This window comes from Podarcis muralis, chromosome 10 (assembly GCF_964188315.1).
Source record: "Podarcis muralis chromosome 10, rPodMur119.hap1.1, whole genome shotgun sequence".
NCBI classification, from domain to species: domain Eukaryota; kingdom Metazoa; phylum Chordata; class Lepidosauria; order Squamata; family Lacertidae; genus Podarcis; species Podarcis muralis.
The window spans coordinates 61,364,755-61,388,086 of NC_135664.1; the positions used below are offsets into that span (position 1 = coordinate 61,364,755).

General features: G+C 43.4%; 1 protein-coding gene across 5 annotated transcripts in view; it reads right to left on the reverse strand.

The window, feature by feature from the left end:
• The window catches only part of LMO3 (LIM domain only 3), a 96,044-nt gene that overhangs the window by 49,929 nt on the left and 22,783 nt on the right, over positions 1-23,332 (reverse strand). For all 5 annotated transcript variants that reach the window (XM_028745572.2, XM_028745574.2, XM_028745573.2 and 2 more), the window contains one exon: positions 20,578-20,791. In XM_028745572.2, the coding sequence (XP_028601405.1) occupies positions 20,578-20,783 (206 nt within the window). In that variant the 5' untranslated portion in view covers positions 20,784-20,791. The remainder of the gene's footprint in view (positions 1-20,577; positions 20,792-23,332) is intronic.

A 23,332-nucleotide genomic window follows, 5' to 3' on the forward strand; every position in this document is an offset into this window, starting at 1 on the left:
AATAGGTGCCACTGTGGCGGGAAGGTGAGATGGCATTTCTGTGCATTCTGGCACCTGTCATGGTCCTCCATGCACCAGTAGCGGTTTAGTCATGCTGGCCACATGACCCGGAAAGCTGTCTGTGGACAAACGTCGGTTCCCTCAGCTTGAAAGCAAAATGAGCACCACAACTCCATAGTCGCCTGGACTTAAGTGTCCAGGGGTCCTTTACCTTTACCTGTATGCTACATTCCAGCCACACAACAGCCAGTGTGGTTTCACACACATGCACACATACACCCCTCCCCACCCAACAAGTAAGAGGAATTTCAAGGATATATTTCAATCAGGGGAAAAACACTCATGAGGTCTGGAGGGTGGCGTTCAGCCCTCCACCTGAGATTTCCTACCACTGGTCTGCCAATAACTCTCCAAGGTTTCAGAGAGGGAATATTTCCCAGCACTACCAGGGCTTGAACCTGAGATGTTTTGCATGCAAGTCATGTGTTCTGCCACTAAAGGCTTATCCACACTTGCCTTTTCCCCTGCTCTTTCCAGGCAGAGGTCTAAACTTTAAAGTTCCATGTCACTTGGTTTTTGCTCCAGAGCTTTCCCCACAAAAAACCCACTCTTTAAAGCTGAATTGAAGCAAATGGCTATTTGCGTTTTCTGCAGATTGCTGTTTGCTCTGATTCAGCTTTAAAGAGTAGATTTTCACAGGGAAAGCCCTAGAGCAAAAACAAAGGATGCTTGGGTAAGAAACGTTAAAGTGCAAGCCGTGCCTGGAAAGCATGGAGGAACGGTAAGTGTGGTTAAGCCTGAAGCCATGGTCCTTCCCCCTCAAATGCAACACAGAAAGGTACCTTATGTCAAGTCAAGCTGTTTGCCCATCTACAATGACAGTGAGACTCTCCAGGGTCTTAGGCAGAAAACTTTCCTGCATCACTTTTAACTAGAGAGGTCACAAAGTGAGCTTGGGCTTTTGCCCATACAGCACATCCGGGTCATCATCCCTCCCCATATAATATGCCTGTCTTGAAAGCAACACATTCACTGGTTTTTAAGGCTCTCTCACAACTTGGTGATGGGGTGGAAAAACTCCACTCCCATCCCACCAGCTGATTTGCAATTTAGGGAAACGGAGAGCAGCAATACCCAAGTATTACGTGATTGTCAGGTTGCATACCAAAGCTTAATTTTCTTTAAGCCTGGCTTCTTTTGCTCAGTCACTTGGAGCTAAAAAACCACTTTTAAGTATTTCATATATGACAGGCAACAAAATCCTGGGATTGGAGACCTCACTTAATTACAACATTTCTCCAGGCATTCCATAACAGCAAGTCCAAAATAGAAACAGAGCACAGAAACACTCAATACTTGGGTCAGGAATTTTTTTTTTTGGGGGGGGGCACTATGCATTTTTACGCCTTTTTGCTTGGGATGACAGTCACATCTTCCTTGCCATATCACAAATGTCTTTTGAAACTGGAGGGGTTCGGACACAGTTTTCCATGCAGAAGGAAGAGCATACATTTTGAGGAAATGGGTTCCTTGGCGCACACGCACACAACTAGTGGATCCAGAATTATAGAATTTTGCAATGCCCTGATATTTAGTTTAGAATTCGTAAAGAGAGGCCTCTTGTTTTTGTGTGCACGACTTAGCTATTGAGACAGTGCTAGTTACAAAAGAATGGGTGGGGATCAAGTCTCTGCCTCAAGAGGCTTCCAAAGTAGAAGAGGAGGAGGAGAGGAAATGAAGATAGGGGGAAAACTGGGAAGAATATTGCAGTCAAACATATTTAAGAGTCCATTGCAGTGGGCAATAGTGACTAGGAGTTTGGGCCAAAGGTTTTCCCAAATATAAAAGGTAGGTAAGCTTTTAGTACTGGAACCTGGGAAATAAGTAAAACCGCTTAAGGAGGACTGTCACCATAATAAAAATAAATTGTACAGGTTTTTAAGTGGTTGCATGCATATTCATATTTTTTTAATTTTTTTTTTATTTTCAATGCATAATCATAACAAAAATTACAAACATTGAAAAAAAGCAAAAAAAAAAAGCAAAGGAAACAAAACAACACTAAACAAAAACGAAAAAGCACACATCTACAGAAAAAAACCATATCATTACGTACATATACACATATTGACTTCCTTCCTTTGTTCTAAGACCTCAGAAATTTTACTCTTACTATATTGTTGTGTCTGGTTAGATTACATCCATCTTTGTACTTTTTTTTTTTTAACACCATCCCCCCCCCCTTTAACCCTGTAAAGCATCATTCATTACATACCAATATACTTACTCCAGAACAATGTTTTTTCATATACTCTTTAGCACAACCCCATTCTTTTAATAATTTCTGGTCCGATTGTCCCCTTATGAATGCTGTGAGTCTTGCCAGATTTATGTATTAACAAAATTTAATTTGCCAATCTTTCATTGATGGATTTTTTCTCCCTTTCCAGTTTTTTGCTATAAGCATCCTGGCAGCTGTTGTTGCATAAAGGAATACTTTCCTTTGATTGTTGGGGATATCATTTGTAATTAAACCTAAAAGGAATGCCTCTGGTTTTTTACTGAAAGACATTTTAAACATCTTTTTGAGTTCTTCATAAATTTCGTTCCAGAATTGTTTGATAGGTCGGCATTCCCACCACATGTGAAACATTGTTCCTATTTCTTTTTCACATCTCCAACAGGTATTTGATTTTAATTTGTAAATTTTAGCCAGTTTTACCGGAGTTAAGTACCAGGTTGCATGCATATTCATGGAGGGGAGGTACATGTGTTAGAGCAGGCATCACCTCAGAAGAAGCATTACTTACCCTGCCTCATGCATGGGAATGAATGCCCCTTAATGGCACATTTGCAACCTATAGTTTTAAGGTGTTTTTTTTTAAATATAAAAAACAGTAATAATCCTGTGGGATATGAAACACATAGCAGTCAAGTACAACGTTCGTAGAATGGACATGCTAGGAGATGCTTTGTACCAGCCAGGAGAAAACTTCTTGTTTCCTCCTGATCTGGGACAAACACCCTCTGCATGTGACAATAGTGTGTGTGTGTGTGGCCTAATCTGGGGAAGAGGAGCACACCATCTTCTTTTGCTCCTCTCTTCTCCATTTTGTTTTTCTCTCTGTGTGAGCAGAAGTGACTGCCTGTCTGCAGTCACTTGGGATTAACTCCCTTATGGGATAGTTCCACATGTATATATACATTTGTAACCTAAGTCCGCCTTCAGGGATCTAACTGTGAACTGAATGAATGTGAGTAAACTACTTTTATATTCACTTTAATAAGATTGTTGTGTATATTCCTTTTAAGAGGGACAAGAAGGGATCTTACCAGGAATCTTATATAAAGAGGGTCAGACAGACCTGCAACAAGCAAACCGCTGTGCATTTAAAGGGGAATGTTTAAACTCTGCTAAGACATAGGACTTGCTAGCGCAAGTTAGGAAGGATATCATTAAACAATATACCCTCTCCTGCCTCCCTGAACATTCCCACAAATCCAATGTTCAGGAGCAACTCATCCATCAAAACTATCAACTAAATTGAAATGATGCAGTCTTCATTTTTGAAAAGTTGATAGAGGAGGGGAAGACAGTAGTAAGACATTGGGTAAACCCTATGTAGTAAAAAGTTCAATCCCTTCCTATCATGATTCTATTGCCAGTACTTGAACTCGAGCTCCCTCCCTTAATTCACATTCAGCGCCTTCTCCTGAAAAAGCTACACCAAGGCAGCAACAAGACCATCTCATTTTTTCCTTTCTTTCTTGCCTAGGAAAGTTTAACTGCACTGAATCAATAGCCCTCTCAGCATTCTAAGAGATCTCCTACAGATCAGGCTTCAAAGCTCAGGTAGAAATTATGGGTTGCGTTCAGCAAAGTCCTTTCACCTCTCCAACAACTTCTGCGTATGCAGCAGATTCCTGCCTCCTTCTCCCCCATGAACTCAGATCTGTTCTGCGGGTTGGGGAAAAACCAAGAGCAAAATCCAGGGGGGAGCAGACAGGGGAGGAGATGTTACAATGCATGAGCAAAAATCGTTGTGCAAGCATGGCGACTTTGTTGAGTGCAAACCTTGGGTTTCTTTCCCTAAAGCAAAGCCTGCAGAGGCCGACTTTAACATTCCACAAACAGCTGGTTTGTACAAATGTACAAAGGCGGCTGGGCTTCCGTTGTAACAGACAGAGAGAGACTTAAAATGAGAGAGATGTCCACATGAGATTCCGGGGTTATCTTGAACTCAAGGATCTCATGGTTACAACTGCATCAGTGCTGAGCATGGACAGTCCTAATAGCAGTACAATCTCCCTGGCCTGATCCACTATTTAAATACCATTGCATCACCAATTGTTTACTTACCAAGTAACTATGTGCTTAATTTTATATTCACACATACTTATTGGGTTTCTTTGCAAGACCGTAGGAGCACCCTAATTTTTCACTTCCTAGATTTCATAATAAATGAAGAAAATTATTCCAGCCATTTGATTTTTTGTTAAAGAAAGTTTCCCGGTCCCCATCCCCCCTCACTGCACTTTAAACCTTAGCCATGTACTCAACAGAGGACTTTTCTAGCCCTCCTGGTGACCTTATTAGGCTGTTTGACTAAAGTGTGCAGAAATTGGGCCCAACGCTTTCTTCACACCAGATGTGCACCAATCCTCAGTTATTGTTTTGGCTTTGGTCTTCAGCAATTCATACAGCTGATTTTTTTCTATTTCTTCATTCCAAGCAGTTGGGCTTTAGGAAAAAAGTCTATAAAACAATGCAAAGATGAAGCACTCTTCCCTTCTCAGGGGAGGCATGCAGAAGTTTCGCTACTCTTAGCAAAATACTGGCGCTCTCAAAATTCCTCAGGCGTTGTACCCTAGTGTAAGCACTGGCATGAGGGCTCCTGCTAGCAGGAAACTCCAAATTTGCCTGAAATCTCACTTTCGGCAAAATTCAGAAGCATGGCCAGCGTTCAAAGGAACACAATCAATAGACCTTTGCTGAGAGAGTTTCAGAATCGGCATGTTGAGAGATAAGCAGCAAGAAGGGCAGGTTTCAAGCAGCCCCATTTCAAACATTTATTTTTTGCCATATACAAGTTAACAGGCCTGGCACCAACACACAGCATCTGTAGGCTTAGCCATGCTGCTGTCTGCCCTCACTTCACCAAGAAGCGCTGAGCTCCAGCAGGGGCCATTTGTCTGTCAGTTATGAGTTTATTTCCCCCTCACAATATCCTGGACGATGCAACTGTTTAGGCCATTGTGCGGAAAAACAAAATGGTAGGCGCTGAGCGGCAACCGTTCATATAGGGTTGCCATATGTCCAAGAAAACCCGGACATGTCCTCTTTGGTGTGGGGGGCCACATATTGATCCGGGCAGATATTTACATTTTTAAAGGGAGATGTCTGGGTTGGGGGGGATTTTTTTGGGGGGTTGTTGTTTTGTTTTAAATAATCTTTATTAATTTAAATTACACACATATACAAAGAATTTACAATCTCATACTACAAAAAGAAAATTAAGGAATAAACAATTACAAAACGAGAAAAGAAGAAAATACAGAAAGAAGAAAAAGCAGGTTTACGTGCATAAAAAAACTTAATCTTCCTAATTAATACTTAAATAAACACTTAAATAAAGAAGACTTCCAACAAAATGAGTCTTCCAATCATTCTCATTGTACTGTTTATACTATTGGGGTTTTTTTTGCACAGTTTTATATTCTTTAATATTGTTCCCGTCTACTCCACAAACGGTATTTGTTGTGTTTACAAGTATCACTCAAGTTCTGCTAATATGGTGTGGTTGGTACAATATGATCTTATATAATCCTTAAATATTCTCCATTCTCCAAATATTTTCTGGTTCAATACTCCTCTAACTCTTCCCGTCATTTTTCTAGTTGTAAATATTCTAACATGAGTATCTGCCAATCTGTAATTGTCGGTATCGTTTCGTTTTCCCACTTCCTCACCACAATAATTCTTGCTGCTGTGGTGGCATACATGAACAATGGTCTTATGTCTTTTAAAATTTCTAATGGGGGGATTTTTTTTGACTCGGGTGGCTCTGCACGCCGTGGCTGCTGCCAGCCCGAGTCAGGGAAAGAGGCGTGCGGGTGCAGTGGCGGTCCCGCTCTCCTGCATGCTTCTTTCCCCAGCTCGGGCTGGCAGTGGCTCAGCCTTCATATCTTCAAGAAATGGCAGCCCTAGCTCATAGGAGTTGGAGAGAATAATGGTCAGAGGCAGTAACACTTCTGAAGACCACTGGATGGGAAACACATGAGGAGACAGTGCTCTTGTGTTTGGGTGGTGCTTGCCGGCATGAGGTTGTCCACCTAGAGAACAAGATGTTGGGACTTAATATGCCATGGGCCTGATCCAGTAGGCTCATCTTTATGTCTTGGCTGCTATTTACTGTTAGTAAAGTCTGGCACCCTTGTGGCGTAAGAAGATAAGACCACCATGAAGTATGAGGGTGGTCCACGTGGCTGAGAAGATCCTCACATCTAGAGCCAGACACGCAAGGAAGTGTACAATTCTAATCATGGCAAGTACTGCCTAAAACCAGGGCTGGATTTAGGTTTGATGAGGCCCTAAGCTACTGAAGGTAATGGGGCCCTTTAAATGTCCAGCTGTCCTTTGTCAACAACAAATTGTTGCTGTTTTTTGTGTGTTGAATATATGCTATGTGGTAATTTATGGACCTAATAGGTATCTAAAGCCATTTGGACATAACAAAGTATGTATTTTATCAAAGTAATTGTTGAACTGAAATACATTTAAGAAGAAGTACTGTATTTTAAAAGTGAAATACAATTAAGAAGAAGTATATTAATTGTGAAATAATTATTAAGCTCTAACTGTATATAGGTTTTGTTTTATTTGTTTTTTATCCTATATTATTGAAATGTACATCCAGGTTTGTTTTTTCCTTTAAATTTTTTTCGGCTCCCAAGAGAGTGTGGCCCTAAGCTATAGCTTGTTTAGCTTATATGTAAATCTGGCACTGCCTAAAACAGTAAGCTGGTGACCTCTTAGGAAGTTTAGAAAAACACGGCTGAATACCAGCAGGGGGTGAGGTTTTCATAACCATGGTGGCATTATTGAAGGAGCTTCCACTCTAGACACCATAGAGATGGTGCCATCACTCTTGTGGCTAAAGGTGGTGGTGGAAATGCTATGGAAACAATTATCAGCAGGATTCTACAAATGGGCAAATGTACAATCGTATTTTCTATCCCATTGGTTTCTAACTGAAGCTGTGAACTTGAGAATATTCGGGGCGGTTCTAAGGAAGATTTCTAAATTGTTTCATGACATTTAAAGCCCAAGTTACCCGAAGGACTGCTTATGCACATATGAACCTACCTGGGCCTTCAAGCAGCCACAGAAGTACCCTGTGATATCACTGAATATGACCAGCCTAAGAATAGGAAGTGGGGAGTGGAGGCACCAACCAACATATTTTGTCTATTGAACTCACTTGCCCAAGATAAAGGTGTCTCCCTCCTTGATTTCTGGGCAGTGAGGTGGGCAGCATATAAACAAACAAACAAACAAACAAACAAACAAACAAATCCTTTAAAAATTCTTTTTCAATCTGCTTTTAATTAAGGCAAGCCAGGATAGCTATTAATTTGAGGAATGCTTTGGTTATATGTTGGGGATTCATAGGGTTTTTGTGAGATTGTAGCTTATGTCATTATTGCTATTTGATGCTCTGTTTTTTTATATATATGTAAAGAATTTTCAACTGTATGTTGATTTTAACTGTGGAAATGTTATTCCTACAATGCTATTCCTACTGTATGTTTGCTTTTTTCAGAGATTCATGGGGGGGGGGTGAGGGGGGGGGAGATATTTTGGGAGGACCCAAGATCCTGAAAAGCAGTTCCATTTAAATAAAATAAAAACATTAGGACTCGATATCGCATTAGTCTCTTCAAGTATGCATGCCGACTCCGTTTTGCAACCTTAAACCAACGAGGGTGCCAATGCTTCCCTAGTCCCCCAGGGTTTTTAAATTATAAATTAATTATAATTATAAAAAAAACAAGGTATTTTTGAGCTATCCACTACCTTTATAGAGCTGTCACCTCCAGGTTGCAGAATCTTTGATTTTGGAAGTCAACAAGCCTATACAGCAATTCAGTATAAACAAATAAATTAATCTGTGCTGTGCTTTAAGAGAAGAGACAGACCACCAGCAAGAACACTTGTAGCAATTTATTTAATTTGTCGTAAGCTGGAAGAAATTTGCTGTTAAGCATTAAACACGAAGTGTAATAACATAATTGAATATGCCCCTCAGAAAACTGTGCAAATGAGAATACATGAATCAGTCTAGCTCAGCAATATTTTATTATATAAAACATTCCTTCGTTACCAGTTTTGGCATGCATCAAAAATGAGCTTATCCCCTACACGGATTATCTCATCAATCATGAGAGAATAAAACCCACACATAATCCCAAACACTAATTTTGATAAAATGATACGAGAATTGCAGAGCCAGAACAACGTCAGATACCACAGATAGCACCATTGTGGGAATTTTATTTACATGCGCACTCACAATAGTGTGAAGTAGGTAGTTTTTCACCCCCACAGTTCTTGCAGGAAGTCGCCAAATACCAGCCATGGCACATTATTAACAATATTTTCACATAAATAATGAGACACAGAAGTCAGGAAAACTGCCCATAATGTCAACAAGGAAACAGCACTCAAATCAAAGATTCGTTCTATGCTTAAAGTGCCTCTGAAGGACCCATTAACACAGCCCCCTTCAAAGCTGACAGTATCTTTGGGGATACTCTCAGACCTTTGCCGACTGTAGGGTGGAAACTGTTCAGAGATTCTTGTACACAGGCGTAGGATAGGTGACTTGCATCTGAAGGCAACTGTTAGGATTCGAAGAAGGTCCACCAGTGCTTACATCTGCCCTGGCCCTAGAGCTCAGTCTATGAGCCTCCATTTTACTTTCCTACACTGCTCCAGAATAATGCTACACTGAGCACCTCAGGGCACTTTGATGCTGCAGCAGGGCCAGCCTGAGACATTTTGGCACTTGAGGCGAATCACAAAATGGTGCCTCCCTCCCCGCCAGGAAAGAAGGGCTGAGTGAAGATCTACATCGGGAGCAAGGGAGGAATAAAAATCTGTGTTGGGATCTGTTGCCCCTGTGGTTTCTGCCACCTGAGGTGAAGACTTCACATTGCCTGAAGGGTGGGCCGGCTATGTGCTAAAGCCAATGTAGCTTCCAAATAAACCTGAGGGGCCAAATCAACCTGAAAGAGGGCCAGGGCCGTCTTTAGCATATACACCAGCGGGGTGCAAAGATCCGCCCAGAGCCCCCAAATTTAGTTTAGCCCCCAAATTAACTTTTATTATGCCTTATGTCACTATTATCATTTGATAAATAGCGCTCACGTGTGTGTCTGTGTGTTTTGTTTAAAACTAGGTTCTCTAAAGAAGACAAAGAACACATTGGGAGTCAGTGTAAAGACTCCACGCATGTGCTTACAGTCGTAGGGAGGTGTCTGAAAGATGAGACGGGTGGGCATTTTGCGCATGCGTGGGAGAGCCATCGTGGGCAGCCTTTCATTGTGGGAGCAACCTTATTTCTAGAGGAGGAGGAGGAGGAGGAGGAGGAGGAGGAGGAGAAGAAGAAGAAGAAGAAGAAGAAGAAGAAGAAGAAGAAGAGGAGGAGGAGGAGGAGGAGGAGGAGGAGGAGGGAGGAGGAAGAGGAGGAGGAGGAGTTTGGATTTGATATCCCGCTTTATCACTACCCGAAGGAGTCTCAAAGCGGCTAACATTCTCCTTTCCCTTCCTCCCCCACAACAAACACTTTGTGAGGTGAGTGGGGCTGAGAGACTTCAGAGAAGTGTGACTGGTCCAAGGTCACCCAGCAGCTGTTAGGATATTTCCGTTCCACCTTAAGAGAGAGCAGGCTTGTGAGTCACAGAGTCTGCGTATTTCCTGTTACAGGATGTTTATGTTTGCTGTTTCCTTTCGATTTCAGTCGGTCGGAGTCACTGACTCAGAACGGTCATGTTTTTCCTTTGTTTTGTTCAACGCTAAATAAAGTCTGTAAATTATGCTCTTCTGCGGTGCAAGCTTTCTGGCTGTGGTTTCTGCTGATAAACAGTGTGCACAAGCCTGGAATGTGGCAATCCGTTTCTGAGGCTTCGTGTCGCTAACTGCTGGATCTGCCTGGCTACGGGAGATCGATGGACGTCCGGCAGCCGGCTTGGGGCCATGATGGACAATATCTCCCTGGCAGTTTCCCAACAGCAGCTGCATGTGGAGGAGCGGAGACGCGAACCCAGTTCCCCAGATTACAAATCTACCGCTCTTAACCACTACACCACACTGGCTCACCACACAGCTGGGAGGGCCCTTGCGAGCGTGCATATACGAGTTCTTCTTCTGGAGCCTGTGCATGCTCCCATCGCATAGGCGCGTTCTCTTTCTGCCTATCTCTCCCTTTCCAGAGAGTTCTCCCTGCAGCAGCATTAGCAGGCAGGTGGCGCGAGATCAGTCGTGTCAAAGGTGCCGCTGGCCCCTCTGCCGCATAGCAGCTCAATACAATAAGCTTAGGCTGCTTCAGCATTGGGTGCCCCCCAGAATCCCACACCCAGGTGCCCTGCACTCCTTGCACCCCCGGGTAAGGACAGCCCTGAAGGGGGCACACCAGAGCCCGAAGCCCCTCAAACCTGGAGCCAGCCCTACATGCGAACCCATTTTTAGTTCTGCTCACACACAATGGGGACTCCCTGGCTGCTCTAGGAATCAGATAAGGATGCAACAGAATCAGAAGCTGGAGAAAGAAACTGTTTGGGCATTTCCACAGAGAAACGGTAATCACTGGGGAGGGAGAAACTCCCAGCTGCTTGTTCTCTTCTGACACGCATCTCTCTACACTCTGCAAGATCGTTCTACTACACAAATCCGAGAGCCTCTGCATTCATGCTGGGGAAAGCTAGAGAAAGCGTTGGAAAGGTACAGAAGAGGACAGGCAAAATTGTTTGGGGGCCATGTACCTATGAGAAAAGGTTGTAACATTTTGGACTATTTAGTTTAGGGGGAGGGAAGCAAGCAAAAGGAGGAGGAGGAAATGAGAGGTGTGTGTAGGAGACAGAGGATAGCGATAAGTTCCCCCCTCTCCAACAAAGCCATGACTTTCCGGGCAGAAGAAAAGGAAGTCTTTCGTAAAAGGCGAAAGATTTATACGATCTGAGGAGAAGCCAGAGTATATTTTTGGTGTATAATACATTTTTGGTGTATAATTGGGCACATAAGTAGACTCAAGCCTTAACTGTGCTTGTGAACTTAGAATCTTCCTTACATCACTTGGTATTCTACAGCAAAAATGCTTTCACCTTTAGCCCAAATTGACACCCAGTCAAATTATTCCTGAGGCCAGATTTTGATGTGTTTTATTACCCACTCAAAGCTCTCAAAATTGATGGATTAATTGCCAAATAAAGAAAATTGTATAGTACCAAGTAAATAATTCTCATAGGTTCTAGTAGCATGCAGTCCTGTTCTGGATTTTCTAAGAATCTGAATTTCGTCACAGACACAGGACGGAGGGGAGTTTCCCAAAACCCACCCAAAACATTGCATAGATCGCAGCAAGGAATGGGCATATCTGTCAACTGCAGTATATGAACTTGATGAAATAAAGACAATTATTTTTTCCCAATCGTATATTCGGTTCTCCACACCAGTTTGCTAACTTAAAAACACACACGTGAAAATTCATCAGCATTTTAGTGGATATTTTTGTATGCATTTTTGCTAATACACACATTTTTACAAAACAGTTTCCCCTACTGCAATGCATTATTTTCACTAATACATACATTTATATGCACATTTACCCTAGTCTGTGCATTTTTGCACATTTTACTTGGCTGGAGAACTACCCTGCAAACTTCAGAGAAGTGCAAATTTAAAACGATGGCTGTGCTTCAGTCTGGATACTGTTTCAGAAAGCAGGAATATACCGATATATCATGGTGTCTGAAATAAGGATGGAGCTATATAGAGGCATTGGCTGGCTTCATGATTTTTCTCACTTTGTAGCTTTTGCCAGTACCTGCTCTTGTGATTTGCTTGCCCCTGCAGGAGGCAGGGGACAGCTGAGCCAGCAGAATAAGCAGGGGCTGCAGGAATCTAGAGGAGCATTGGCTGGCTTCATGGGTTTCCCTATGAATTGTATTTTTGCATAGCACACAAGCGCACACACGTCATGATTTGTGATATATTGCCAGGTCAAAAATTATGAAACTGGTATCACAATATGGACTTCAAATCAGGTTTGGGATGCTATATCAATATATCGTGGAGCCCTAGCACCTACCTCAAGCGGCAGACTGTGTGCATGTGGGGGTGGATTAAAGACAATAGAATGGAGCACAGAGAGACTTGACCCACAGGCCACAAACGCCCAGGTGGTTCACCACTGAAAGGAAGTGCAACTTCCATCCATGTCAAAGAGATGCGGCAAGACCAAGAGCTTTTGCCACCTGAGGCAAAGGACAAGGTGGTGCCCTTTGCCAGTCTATATGCAGAAGATGACTAGACTGGTGTTTGATGATGAGACCCAGTGCTGGATTTATGTATAAGCTAAACAAGCTATTGCTTAGGGCCCCACTCTCTTGGAGGGGGGCCCAAAAATGTAAAGGGGGGAAAAACTGGACATACATTTCCAAAATATAAGATAAAAAACAAATAGAACATATGTACAGCAACAGTGATTTGTGTTGTGTAGGCTCCTATGATAGGGGACGCAGGTGGCGCTGTGGGTTAAAGCCTCAGCACCTAGGACTTGCCGATCGAAAGGTCGGCGGTTCGAATCCCTGCGGCGGGGTGCGCTCCTGTCGTTCGGTCCCAGCGCCTGCCAACCTAGCAGTTCGAAAGCACCTTCGGGTGCAAGTAGATAAATAGGGACCGCTTACTAGCGGGAAGGTAAACGGTGTTCCGTGTGCTGCGCTGGCTTGCCAGAGCAGCGATGTCACGCTGGCCACGTGACCCGGAAGTGTCTGTGGACAGCACTGGCTCCCGGCCTATAGAGTGAGATGAGCGCACAACCCTAGAGTCTGGCAAGACTGGCCCGTACGGGCAGGGGTACCTTTACCTTTAGGCTCCTATGATATAAGTCATGGGCCCCGCCTGCTCGCCTGCTCCCTAAAATATCACTGGTTTGCTCCTTTCTATATATAGGGTGCCTACATTCTGCATGGATTGGTTGCATGGCAACATGAGCAAATGGCTTGAGATACCTATTAGGTCCATAAATTACCATATAGCATATATTCAACACAAAAAAACAGCAACAATTTTTGTTGACAAAAGACAGCTTGACATATAAAGGGCCCCATTACCTTCAGTAGCTTAGGGCCTCATCAAACCTAAATCTGGCCTTGATGAGGCCCTCCCTCTACTCCACAAGCAAGATAGTTCCAGAAGCATGGAGCAGATTGCATGGTGCGCACAGTACAGTGGTACCTCGGGTTAAGAACTTAATTCGTTCTGGAGGTCCGTTCTTAACCTGAAACTGTTCTTAACCTGAAGCACCACTTTAGCTAATGGGGCCTCCTGCTGCTGCCGCCGCGCCGCCACCGCGCAACTTCTGTTCTCATCTTGAAGCAAAGTTCTTAACCCGAGGTACTATTTCTGGGTTAGCGGAGTCTGTAACCTGATGCGTATGTAACCTGAAGCATATGTAACCCGAGGTACCACTGTACTGTCTTCAAGCAGAGGGGAACCACTGGGGAGAGGGTTCAGGAGGAGAAGAGAAGATGGCTGCCACTGCTGCTGCCAAACATACAACTCACACTCTGCATGCACTACCTTCTCCTCCCTATCAGCTGCCTGTGCTTCATTGCAACTATTAGGAGACAGCGTGTCGTTGGGGTCTGCTCTGCCTTCGATACTCAAAAAATTGCCAGGGCCTTCCTCATTTCTTCCTCCACCAAACTTTCAGGTTAGCGCTGCATCAGTCATGAGAGCAGCTTCTTTTTGGAGGAACCCTGCAGTACATTTACAAGTCTAATTAAACAGGCCATGAGAAGAGGGTGGGGAAGGAAGAGACCACTAAGCTTCAAGATGTATTTTTCAAAAGGGGCAGGGGGAAACCTCCCCCCATATTCAGGCTTGATAATCCTCTTTACAGGAGCCCTGTGCATGGCTGGAATATTTAACATGACAGTTGTATAAAGTGCAGTAATTCAATTTCTATGCAGAAGGGTTGTTTTTTTTTAAGGGGGGAAAAAACGTTTTAGAAAGGCACCATAATCTTTGCTAAGACACACACACACACAGAGAGACATTTAGCATCTCCAAATTGGAGTTAAAGTCTCAGAGTGCAAAGATAATTTAAGCCGTGTATGTATGTGTGTGTGTGTGTGTGCGTGTGGGAGAATAGCGGCTCTTTGGTAAAATGCTGCCAAAATTAAATTGGAAACGAAACGGCACTTTGTAGTCATTGGCTGCTCAGCAGGGTACGCCTAGTTAAAAACCCAAAGTGAAAAGGGTGATTGACCTACATTGCTACCAGCTCCGTGCAGCTGCACTTTCGTTATTTCCATTGCATCTGATGAAGCTCATTAGTTAATGCAACTGAATTACCTATACTTGCCAGGCATTCATCTATTTCACACCACATGGCCAGATACTAACTTCAGCAGCAGAGCTGCACAGCGGCCTGCCATGCAGCTGCCTGGAAATCTTATCTGCTCCTCTAACACATAGGGGCAAAAGGAACTGGCCCAGGATGCAACAGGAGTGGTGCTAGGACATAGAGAACTGTTCTGTACCAGTTAGACCACTTGGACATCAAAGCCCAGTGGAGACGTGTGACCAATGGTATTTATAGGGCAAATCATTCCGGTTTTCTCCCTCCTGTTACCAAGTTCTGCAAAGGTGAGATGGAGACAGAGGAAGAAGCCTCTGGACTTGTTGTTCAGTAAGGAGGCAGGCAGTTGGGGGGCTGGTTGAGGGCAGACTCAGGTTGGTGGGGCAGTGCCCCATTCGCCCTAATGGACCAACCTTCACACTGTGGCAACAGCTCTCCAAGGTCTCACCCTACCTGAAGTGCAACTTTTTGCATGCAAAGGTGGGCTAAATAGCAAATTTGACCTTGATAGGCCATATGCCAAATTTTAAGGGGGAGAAAGGGATCTGAGCAGAGCCAGAGGGATCAGCCTATTTCTAGTTTGTGTCACTTTGCAAGCACTCATTCCTAAATCCATCCCATCCTGTTTTTCATCTGTGTCTTAAATCCACATAAAAATTCATATGTAAACACATAATCATGGCTGTCTTTCAGGTGGAACTTGCCAGAACTCAGTTCCGGCACCTCTAATGCCATTGCCATTCTACGAGAACAAGGGAGGTGTTCATGGCGAGTTACGGCACCTCTTTTCTAGAAAAATAGCACTGCACAAAATATGTTTTTATCTCAATGTACATCTAATGCATACTTGATACTAAATTATGCATTGTGCAACATGTTACAAGTTCTTAGCTGAAGACAGTTGTAATGTACGGTATTGCAAATTTGGGAGAAGTGCAAAATCTGAAGAGTAAGTACAATCCAATCCATGTATGAGCTCAGAAGGCCCAGATTAGGCCAATTCACATTGGAATTCACACAAAAAAATGAATTCCTCAGGCATCCCTAGAGATTATGCTTTGTTTCCACGTAGAGCCTTCCCCTCTTCTAGGGGAAGGAATTGTGAAAAGCAAGTAACATGGACTCCAGACTAGCAATTCTCATCTCCACGCCACAGACTTAAAGCTTACACCCCTCTCTCCCAGAGAACCCTGGAACTTTTGCAGTGGTCAACCGCGCACTCAGAGGAAAGCGCTCCGTACCTGAACTATACTAGGGTCTTCAAGATTTCTTGGAGGAATGCAAGACTGTTGATACAAAACAGGAAAGTTTGCACCCAACTTGCGGAATCTATAAGCCACACTTGTCCACCCCCCGCTGACTAGGGATGATGGGAGTTGCAGTCCCACAACACCTGAGGACCCAAGTTTGGGGCAGGCTGCTCTAAAATACACTCCCCAAACCTCTGCATTGCACTCAGTGGTGGGTATGTGGAAGTTCTTCAGCAGGAATAGTATCCCTGGACACAGAAAATTTAGAATTACTGCTTGAGAGAAAAATATCACAAAGTATCAATACGTCCATCATACTGAGAATTTAAATAGGAGACCTTCAGCTAATCTGTATCCAACTACACTTTTAAAATTGTATTTAATAATAATAATAATAATAATAATAATAATAATAATAATAAATTTTATTTATATCCTGCCCTCCCCAGCCGAAGCCGGGCTCAGGGCGGCTAACAACAATAAAATAATACAACATTCTAAAATCATTTCATTATAAAATTAATTCAAATCAAATTAATGGCAACCATTGGGCTAGAGTTCTGTGAAGATTGCCAAAGGAGGGAGTCAGGCTGTGCCCTGACCAAAGGCCTGGTGGAACAGCTCTGTCTTGCAGGCCCTGCGGAAAGATGTCAAGTCCCACAGGGCCCTAGTCTCTTGTGACAGAGCGTTCCACCAGATAGGAGCCACAGCCCAAAAAGCCCTGGCTCTAGTTGAGGCCAGCCTAACCTCTCTTTGGCCTGGGACCTTCAAGATGTTTTTGTTTGAAGACCGTAAATTCCTCTGTGGGACATTAAGCTTTGATTTTGGAAATTTTGACTACTCATCAACTAGCTTAAAAACTATTCCTAAATGTAAGAGAAACAATAATGGGGGAAGAGAGGGTAATTCAGTTCCACAACTCTAGGAGTTGCATTTGTTGTCATGGACTGTTCTTCAGACACCTTGACAGCTCATGGCAAAATCCCAATAATAAAGAAGCTCCAGAGAAACACCCAAGATTTACCGTATTTTTCGCTCTATAAGATGCACCAGACCACAAGATGCACCTAGTTTTTGGAGGAGGAAAACAAGAAAAAAAATATTATGAACCTCAGAAGCCAGAACAGCAAGAGGGATCACTGCGCAGTGAAAGCAGCAATCCCTCTTGCTGTTCTGGCTTCTGGGATAGCTGCGCAGCCTGCATTTGCTCCATAAGACGCACACACATTCCCCCTTACTTTTTAGGAGGGAAAAAGTGAGTCTTATAGAGCAAAAAATACGGTACCTGTCCAACTAAAAAAGGGCACCACAGAAGTGCACCAGAAAGATAGATGAACCCACATTAATTCCTAAAACAAAGCACTCAAATTAAAGAGGGGGGAGGCCATTTTAGACTTCCATTCAAAATGTTGTTTCAGACTTTGGATGGACGTCTCTAAGTGTTCCATGAAAGGTGACCCACATGTCAGTGTTAACCATTTGAAAACAAACAAACCACTTCAACAGAAACCAATTATCTCACTGGCCCACTCTCTCCTCAGAAGGCACCACAAACTAGTGCTAACCTCATTCATATTTCCCAAACTGGAAATGCTAATGAACACTATTTTTTTATTTTTAAAAAAAACAAAGAATCTGACGCGGTCCAAGGAACATTACTAGTTGCATCCTCATGTACGCAAGAGACATCAATGAAGGTCACAAGGAGAATCCCAATATTTGACTAGTTGGCAGAATATTAATAGAGGTTGGATCTTACAGTCCCCCTGAGTTAAATGAGGAATTAGGTTGTTATAGTTTTGCTACCACAAGACGTAGTGACGGCAACCAAACCTATGTGGCTTTACAAGGGAAATGGAGAAAAATCATGAAGGATAAGGCTACCGGTAGCTAGAAGTCATCAATAGCTATATCTCACCTCTAGGTTCAAAGATGGCATTGCTGAAGAACAAGCTTGAGAGAGGATTAATGCCTTCATGCTTCGTTTGTGGACTTCCCAGAGACGGCAGCCAGATCACTGGCTGGGGTTTTGAAACAGCTGCACTGGTTGCCAGTTTATTTCCGGGCCAAATTCAAGGGTTTAAAGCCTTGAACGACTTAGGACCCAAGTACCTGAAATATCACCTCCTTCTCTGCAAACTCTCTTGAGTGTTACGGTTAAGGGAAAGAGGAAGGCATTTGGTACAGAACCTGCATACCTCTAGAGGGCGCCACGAATTAGAAGTACACAGGTGTGTGTAACACCCTGTTTGAGATGCTTAAAATACAGGAAGGGATTTTTAAAAAGCCTCTAAAGGAGGTAGACCGAAGCTGCAACCTAACCCCAATGCAGTCATTAGCATAGACAATTCGTTCCTCGTATCCCTATCAAGTCAGTGACTAAATATGAAAGCTTATTTGCCTACAAAAGGGAGCACACTTTACCTCCTGGATTAGCATAAAAATGGAGATTTCTTTTTACAGGTTCACTGCATAGCTAAGTACATACAGGCGCAATGAGGCAAATGACTGTCTGCAATTACGTTAAGTGCATCAACTTGAAGTTTAACATAAATAGCGCATTTAAGTATAAGCAAGTGATCACGATGGGGAAGAGACAAGGCTAGATCGGGGAAAATGGGCTGGACCAAAGGTGCCAGTTCTCACGTGAAGCTGGGAGCTTTATTCCACTCCAGTCAGGCTTCATCACTTGGGAGTAGGCCTGGGTTCGGGCCAACACTTTCTTCACCACATTTGTCGGGGTGGCAGGTGGGGGCACATAAAACCGACCCAAAGATTGGATAGGAAAAGATGTTTGGGTGTGGAGCATGTTTGGTAGTCATCACTACTTCTTGTAGGAGTGAATTCTCTAGTTTTGACCTTAGTTTTTTGCCTTCCTGTTTCCTTTAACAAATAGGTGTTGCAGGTTTTTGTGGGGTTTCAAAAAAACCAGCAATGCCAATTTGCCAAAAGTGACGTGAATGTATATACTGCATGCAGCTAAGCCTCTTTCAAGCTGCTATCAATTCTCTGATTCCTCTTCAACCACACCACATCCATTCTCAGCCTGAGACAGACAGAAATTTCCCAAGGTTGACATATATGAGTGATTGGCTCATACATTCAGATCACTTGTGGGGGGTGGGGTGGCGCAGAATGCATAGAGACAGTCCCCCACCCCAAATATAGAATGTGTGAACACAATTAACTTAGCCCAAAGTGTTACTTGCTTACAGAATTAAATTAAGAGGTTGTTCGTTTGTTTAATTTATATGCTACCCTTCATCAGAGGATCACAGGGTGGTTTAAAGTATAAAAACTCAAAAATACATGACATAACAACAAACAAAATACTCCCCACCCCCAACACACACAGTTTAAAAGACCCTAGATTGTTTAATTAGCCAAAGAGAAAATGGATGTTTCTGCCTGCCACCTAAAGCTATGTAATGAAGGGGAGTGTTCCACAAATGAGGAGCCACCACAGAAAAGGCCTGTTCTCGTGTTGCCAGACTTCTTCTGGACAGGGCACATGAAGAAGGGTCTCAGAAGATGATCGCAGGGTCTACAAATACAACTATATCCCAGCAACCCAAAAAACTACATTTGTAGAGATAGCAGTTTACCTAGTACAGCCTGACCAGGCCACTGAACTCACCACAGTACACTGAAAAGGCTTCTGTGCCAACATAGAGAGATGAGAGGCCTAATTGTAGCCTAGTAGGGACTGCTAGGAATTAAATGTGCACTGTTCAGTGCAGATAGTTAAAGAGCTATCCTTTGTGGCAGTTAATTAACTGTTTGGAATAGGAACTATGGTCCTTGAGGAAGCAGGCGAGTGGATGGAACAAGTGATTTGACATCTTCCAAAATGTACATAGTACCTGCTGCATGGTATATAACCTGCTGCTGGGAACTTACTGGAAACAAATGCAGATGAAGTGAAACTAGGGTTGGGTGCTCTGTAAAATAAGCTCCAGGTACTCTCAGGGTAAAAAATTAAGTGGTTCACCTTCAGCTGAAAGGTCAACATTGTGCCACCATTCATTACATGGAATTAGGAGGAGAAGGCAATTTTTGAACCCAAGCTTAATAAAGAGTTATTAATAAGTATTAACAGTATTAAAGAATATTAACAGCTGCATAACCTTGAGTACAGTTCTGCAACTGGTCCAAGACGTGCTAAGTTTCCAGCCTACGATTCTCCCAGACGTGCTAAGTTTCCATCGTTCTGGATTCCCACTCACTGGGGGGAAATACACAAACACATACACCCTTCAGCCATCAGAACTGGTACAGTCCAGAAACCGAGGCCTATTTTTATCATGTGAGTAAGCTGCTTGTCCAGAGAAAAATAGAAACAGGATTTCTGCAGATCTTTCATTTTAAATAAAGCTACTTACGATCCCAGCCTACCACCACTTTTTGTAGAAAGGGGGCACAGTCAAAGACGCATTCCTAAAAAAAACTCTCAGCATAGCACTTAGGAAAAACATCTTCCTTATGAGGGCACAAGGCCTGAGAATGAGCCTACAACACCATTCTTCTACTCTGAGCACCATTTGTATGCTTGTGGTGGTGCAGCCGGGTGGCAAAGTATCCGTAGCGACAGTGATGCAGCAGACTTGTGAGAGGGGAAAGGACCTAGCAAGAGTTGGAAGTGTGGCGCATGTACGAGGTGTGTAGAAAGAGCAAAGTCCTACCTCAGGTAGTCTCTGCGGCACAGGATAAGGTTGGCTTTGGTGTACAAGGTGGAGCCTACTTCCCCCAAACGGCAGTCGCAGCAGGCACACTTCAGGCAGTCCTCATGCCAGTATTTGTCCAGGGCCTTTAGGAGATACCTGTCTTTGATCTTACGGTTGCAGCCAGCACAACCTTTCGGTTTGGTGTCTGGCTGGACAGAGAGCATTTGTATACCTGAAACGAGAAGAGAAGGAGAGAGGGAAAAGAGGATGTCAGGTGACACAGCCAAGGGATGCCCAGAACATGATCCTTTGCCCCAAACTGAAACTTATCAGAGCTTTCCTCTTTCTTTGAAATTCCTTGGATGTTTCTCCAAACCAGGGTTTCCCAAACTTGGGTCTCCATCTGTTTTTTTGGACTACAACTCCCATCATCCCTAGTTAGCAAGAGCAGCATCAGGAATGATGGGAACTGTAGTCTAAAAACAGGTGGATGGAGACCCAAGTTTGGGAAGCCCCACTCCAGATCACATGTTTATTTATTTTTACCCATTTAACAAAATTTGAGTAGTGCTTATTCAATTTTAAAAACTTGTACGCCGTTCACAAAGGATGGTCTAAAATACTCGCTTAAATATATATACATAAATTAGTATCAAAAGCATTGTTAAAGACAACATTTTCAAATGTAAATAGAATCAGCCACCTTAAAACTATTGTGCATCATAATATTACATGCCTGGGTAGGGGTTGTGGAAACAACAAAGGTTTTAGCAGCCACCGAAACCAAGACAGAAAAAGCAACTGCTTAATATCAGTGTGCGGGGAGTTCCAAAGAGTAGTCAAATATTGATTCTCCACAAGTGTAGAATGAACATTATTTGGATCTCCCAATGTTGTTTTGAATGAAGCGCAGTGGCAGGTCTTGTCTATAGCAGGAGTGTAAGGAGATTCCTGCTGGATCAGAATGCAGGTCCATCTAGCCCAGCATCTTAGTCCTTTAGAGCAGTGTTTCCCAACCTTGAGCCTCCAGCTGTTTTTGGACTACAACTCCCATCATCCCTAGCTAGCAAGACCAGTGGTCAGGGATGATGGGAACTGTAGTTCAAAAACAGCTGGAGGCCCAAGGTTGGGAAACACTGCTTTAGAGAGTGGCTTTCCAGGTGCCTACAAAAAAACAAACCCCACACAGTGCAGGCCTCCCCTAGTGTCACCCCCTAGCAACTGTTATCCAATGGCATAGTGCTTCAGAACTGGAAAGTTTCATAGACCCAGGGCCAAATTTAGGTTTGATGAGGCCCTAAGCTACTGAAGGTAATGGGGCCCTTTATATGTCCAGCTGTCCTTTGCCAACAACAAATTGTCACTGTTTTTTGTGTTGAATATATGCTATGTGGTAATTTATGGACCTAATAGGTATCTAAAGCCATTTGCACATAACAAACAGGAGCCTACACAACACAAAACACTGTTGCTGTATGTGGGTCTTATTTTATTTGTTTTTTATCTTGTATTTTGGAAATGTACATCCAGGTTTTTTCCTTTAATTTTTTTTGGGGGGCCCCAAGAGAGTGGGGCTCTAAGCTATAGCTTGTTTAGCTTATACATAAATCCGGCACTGCATATCCATCATGACCAAGGACCATTGATAGATATGTCCATCATGGCTAAGCCCCTTTTAAAGTCACCACATCTTTTGGGAATAAATATTGCAAGTTACTTGTGTGTGAAGAAATGCTTCTTTTGCTCCTCTCTTGAAACTACTAGCCAGTAGTATAAATGCCTGACCCAGAGTTCTAGCATTATGATAATGGGAGGGGGGGAAATGGCTCTCTATCCACTTCCCCACAACCTTCATAAAAGGTAGCGCTGGGCAATATCTGGTTTTCAACATCATGATATATCACCAGCTAAACATCACAATATACTGATATATCACAATGTCTGAAATAAGAATGGAGCTATGTAGAGGCACTGGCTGGCTTCATTGCTTTTCCTGCATTGTGATTTTTGCATAGCACGCACACACAAACATCATGATTTAGGAAATATTGCCAGGTCAAAAGTTATAAAACTGATTTCATGAGATGGACTTAAAACTGGTTTTGGATGATATATTGCCCAGCCCTACTGCCTAGTCAACTTTTCTTGCTTAACTGAAAAACAGCCCAGAGACTTTTACCATTCCACAGCTCAAGGGAAGAACATTGACTATGCACACCAAAAGTCCAAGATTCAATCCTCACCATCTCCAGGAAGGGCTGGAAAAGGCTTCCAGCCTGAAACCCTGGAGAGAGCTTCTGCCAGTCTGTGTAAAAGGTAAAGGGTAAAGGGACCCCTGACCATTAGGTCCAGTCGTGGCCAACTCTGGGGTTGCGGTGCTCATCTCTCTTTATTGGCTGAGGGAGCCGGCGTACAGCTTCTGGGTCATGTGGCCAGCATGACTAAGCCGCTTCTGACGAACCAGAGCAGCGCACGGAAATGCTGTTTACCTTCCCACCAGAGCGGTACCTATTTATCTACTTGCACTTTGACGTGCTTTCGAACTGCTAGGTTGGCAGGAGCTGGGACCGAGCAACAGGAGCTCACCCCATCACGGGGATTCGAACCGCCGACCTTCTGATCGGCAAGCCCTAGGCTCTGTGGTTTAACCCACAGCGCCACCTACGTCCGTGTAGACAATACCAAACTAGGTGGAGAAATAGTCCGATTTGGTATATACTAGTTTCCTAGGTGCTCCAATTTACTTTGCCCACTGCACCATTTCCTCACCAGC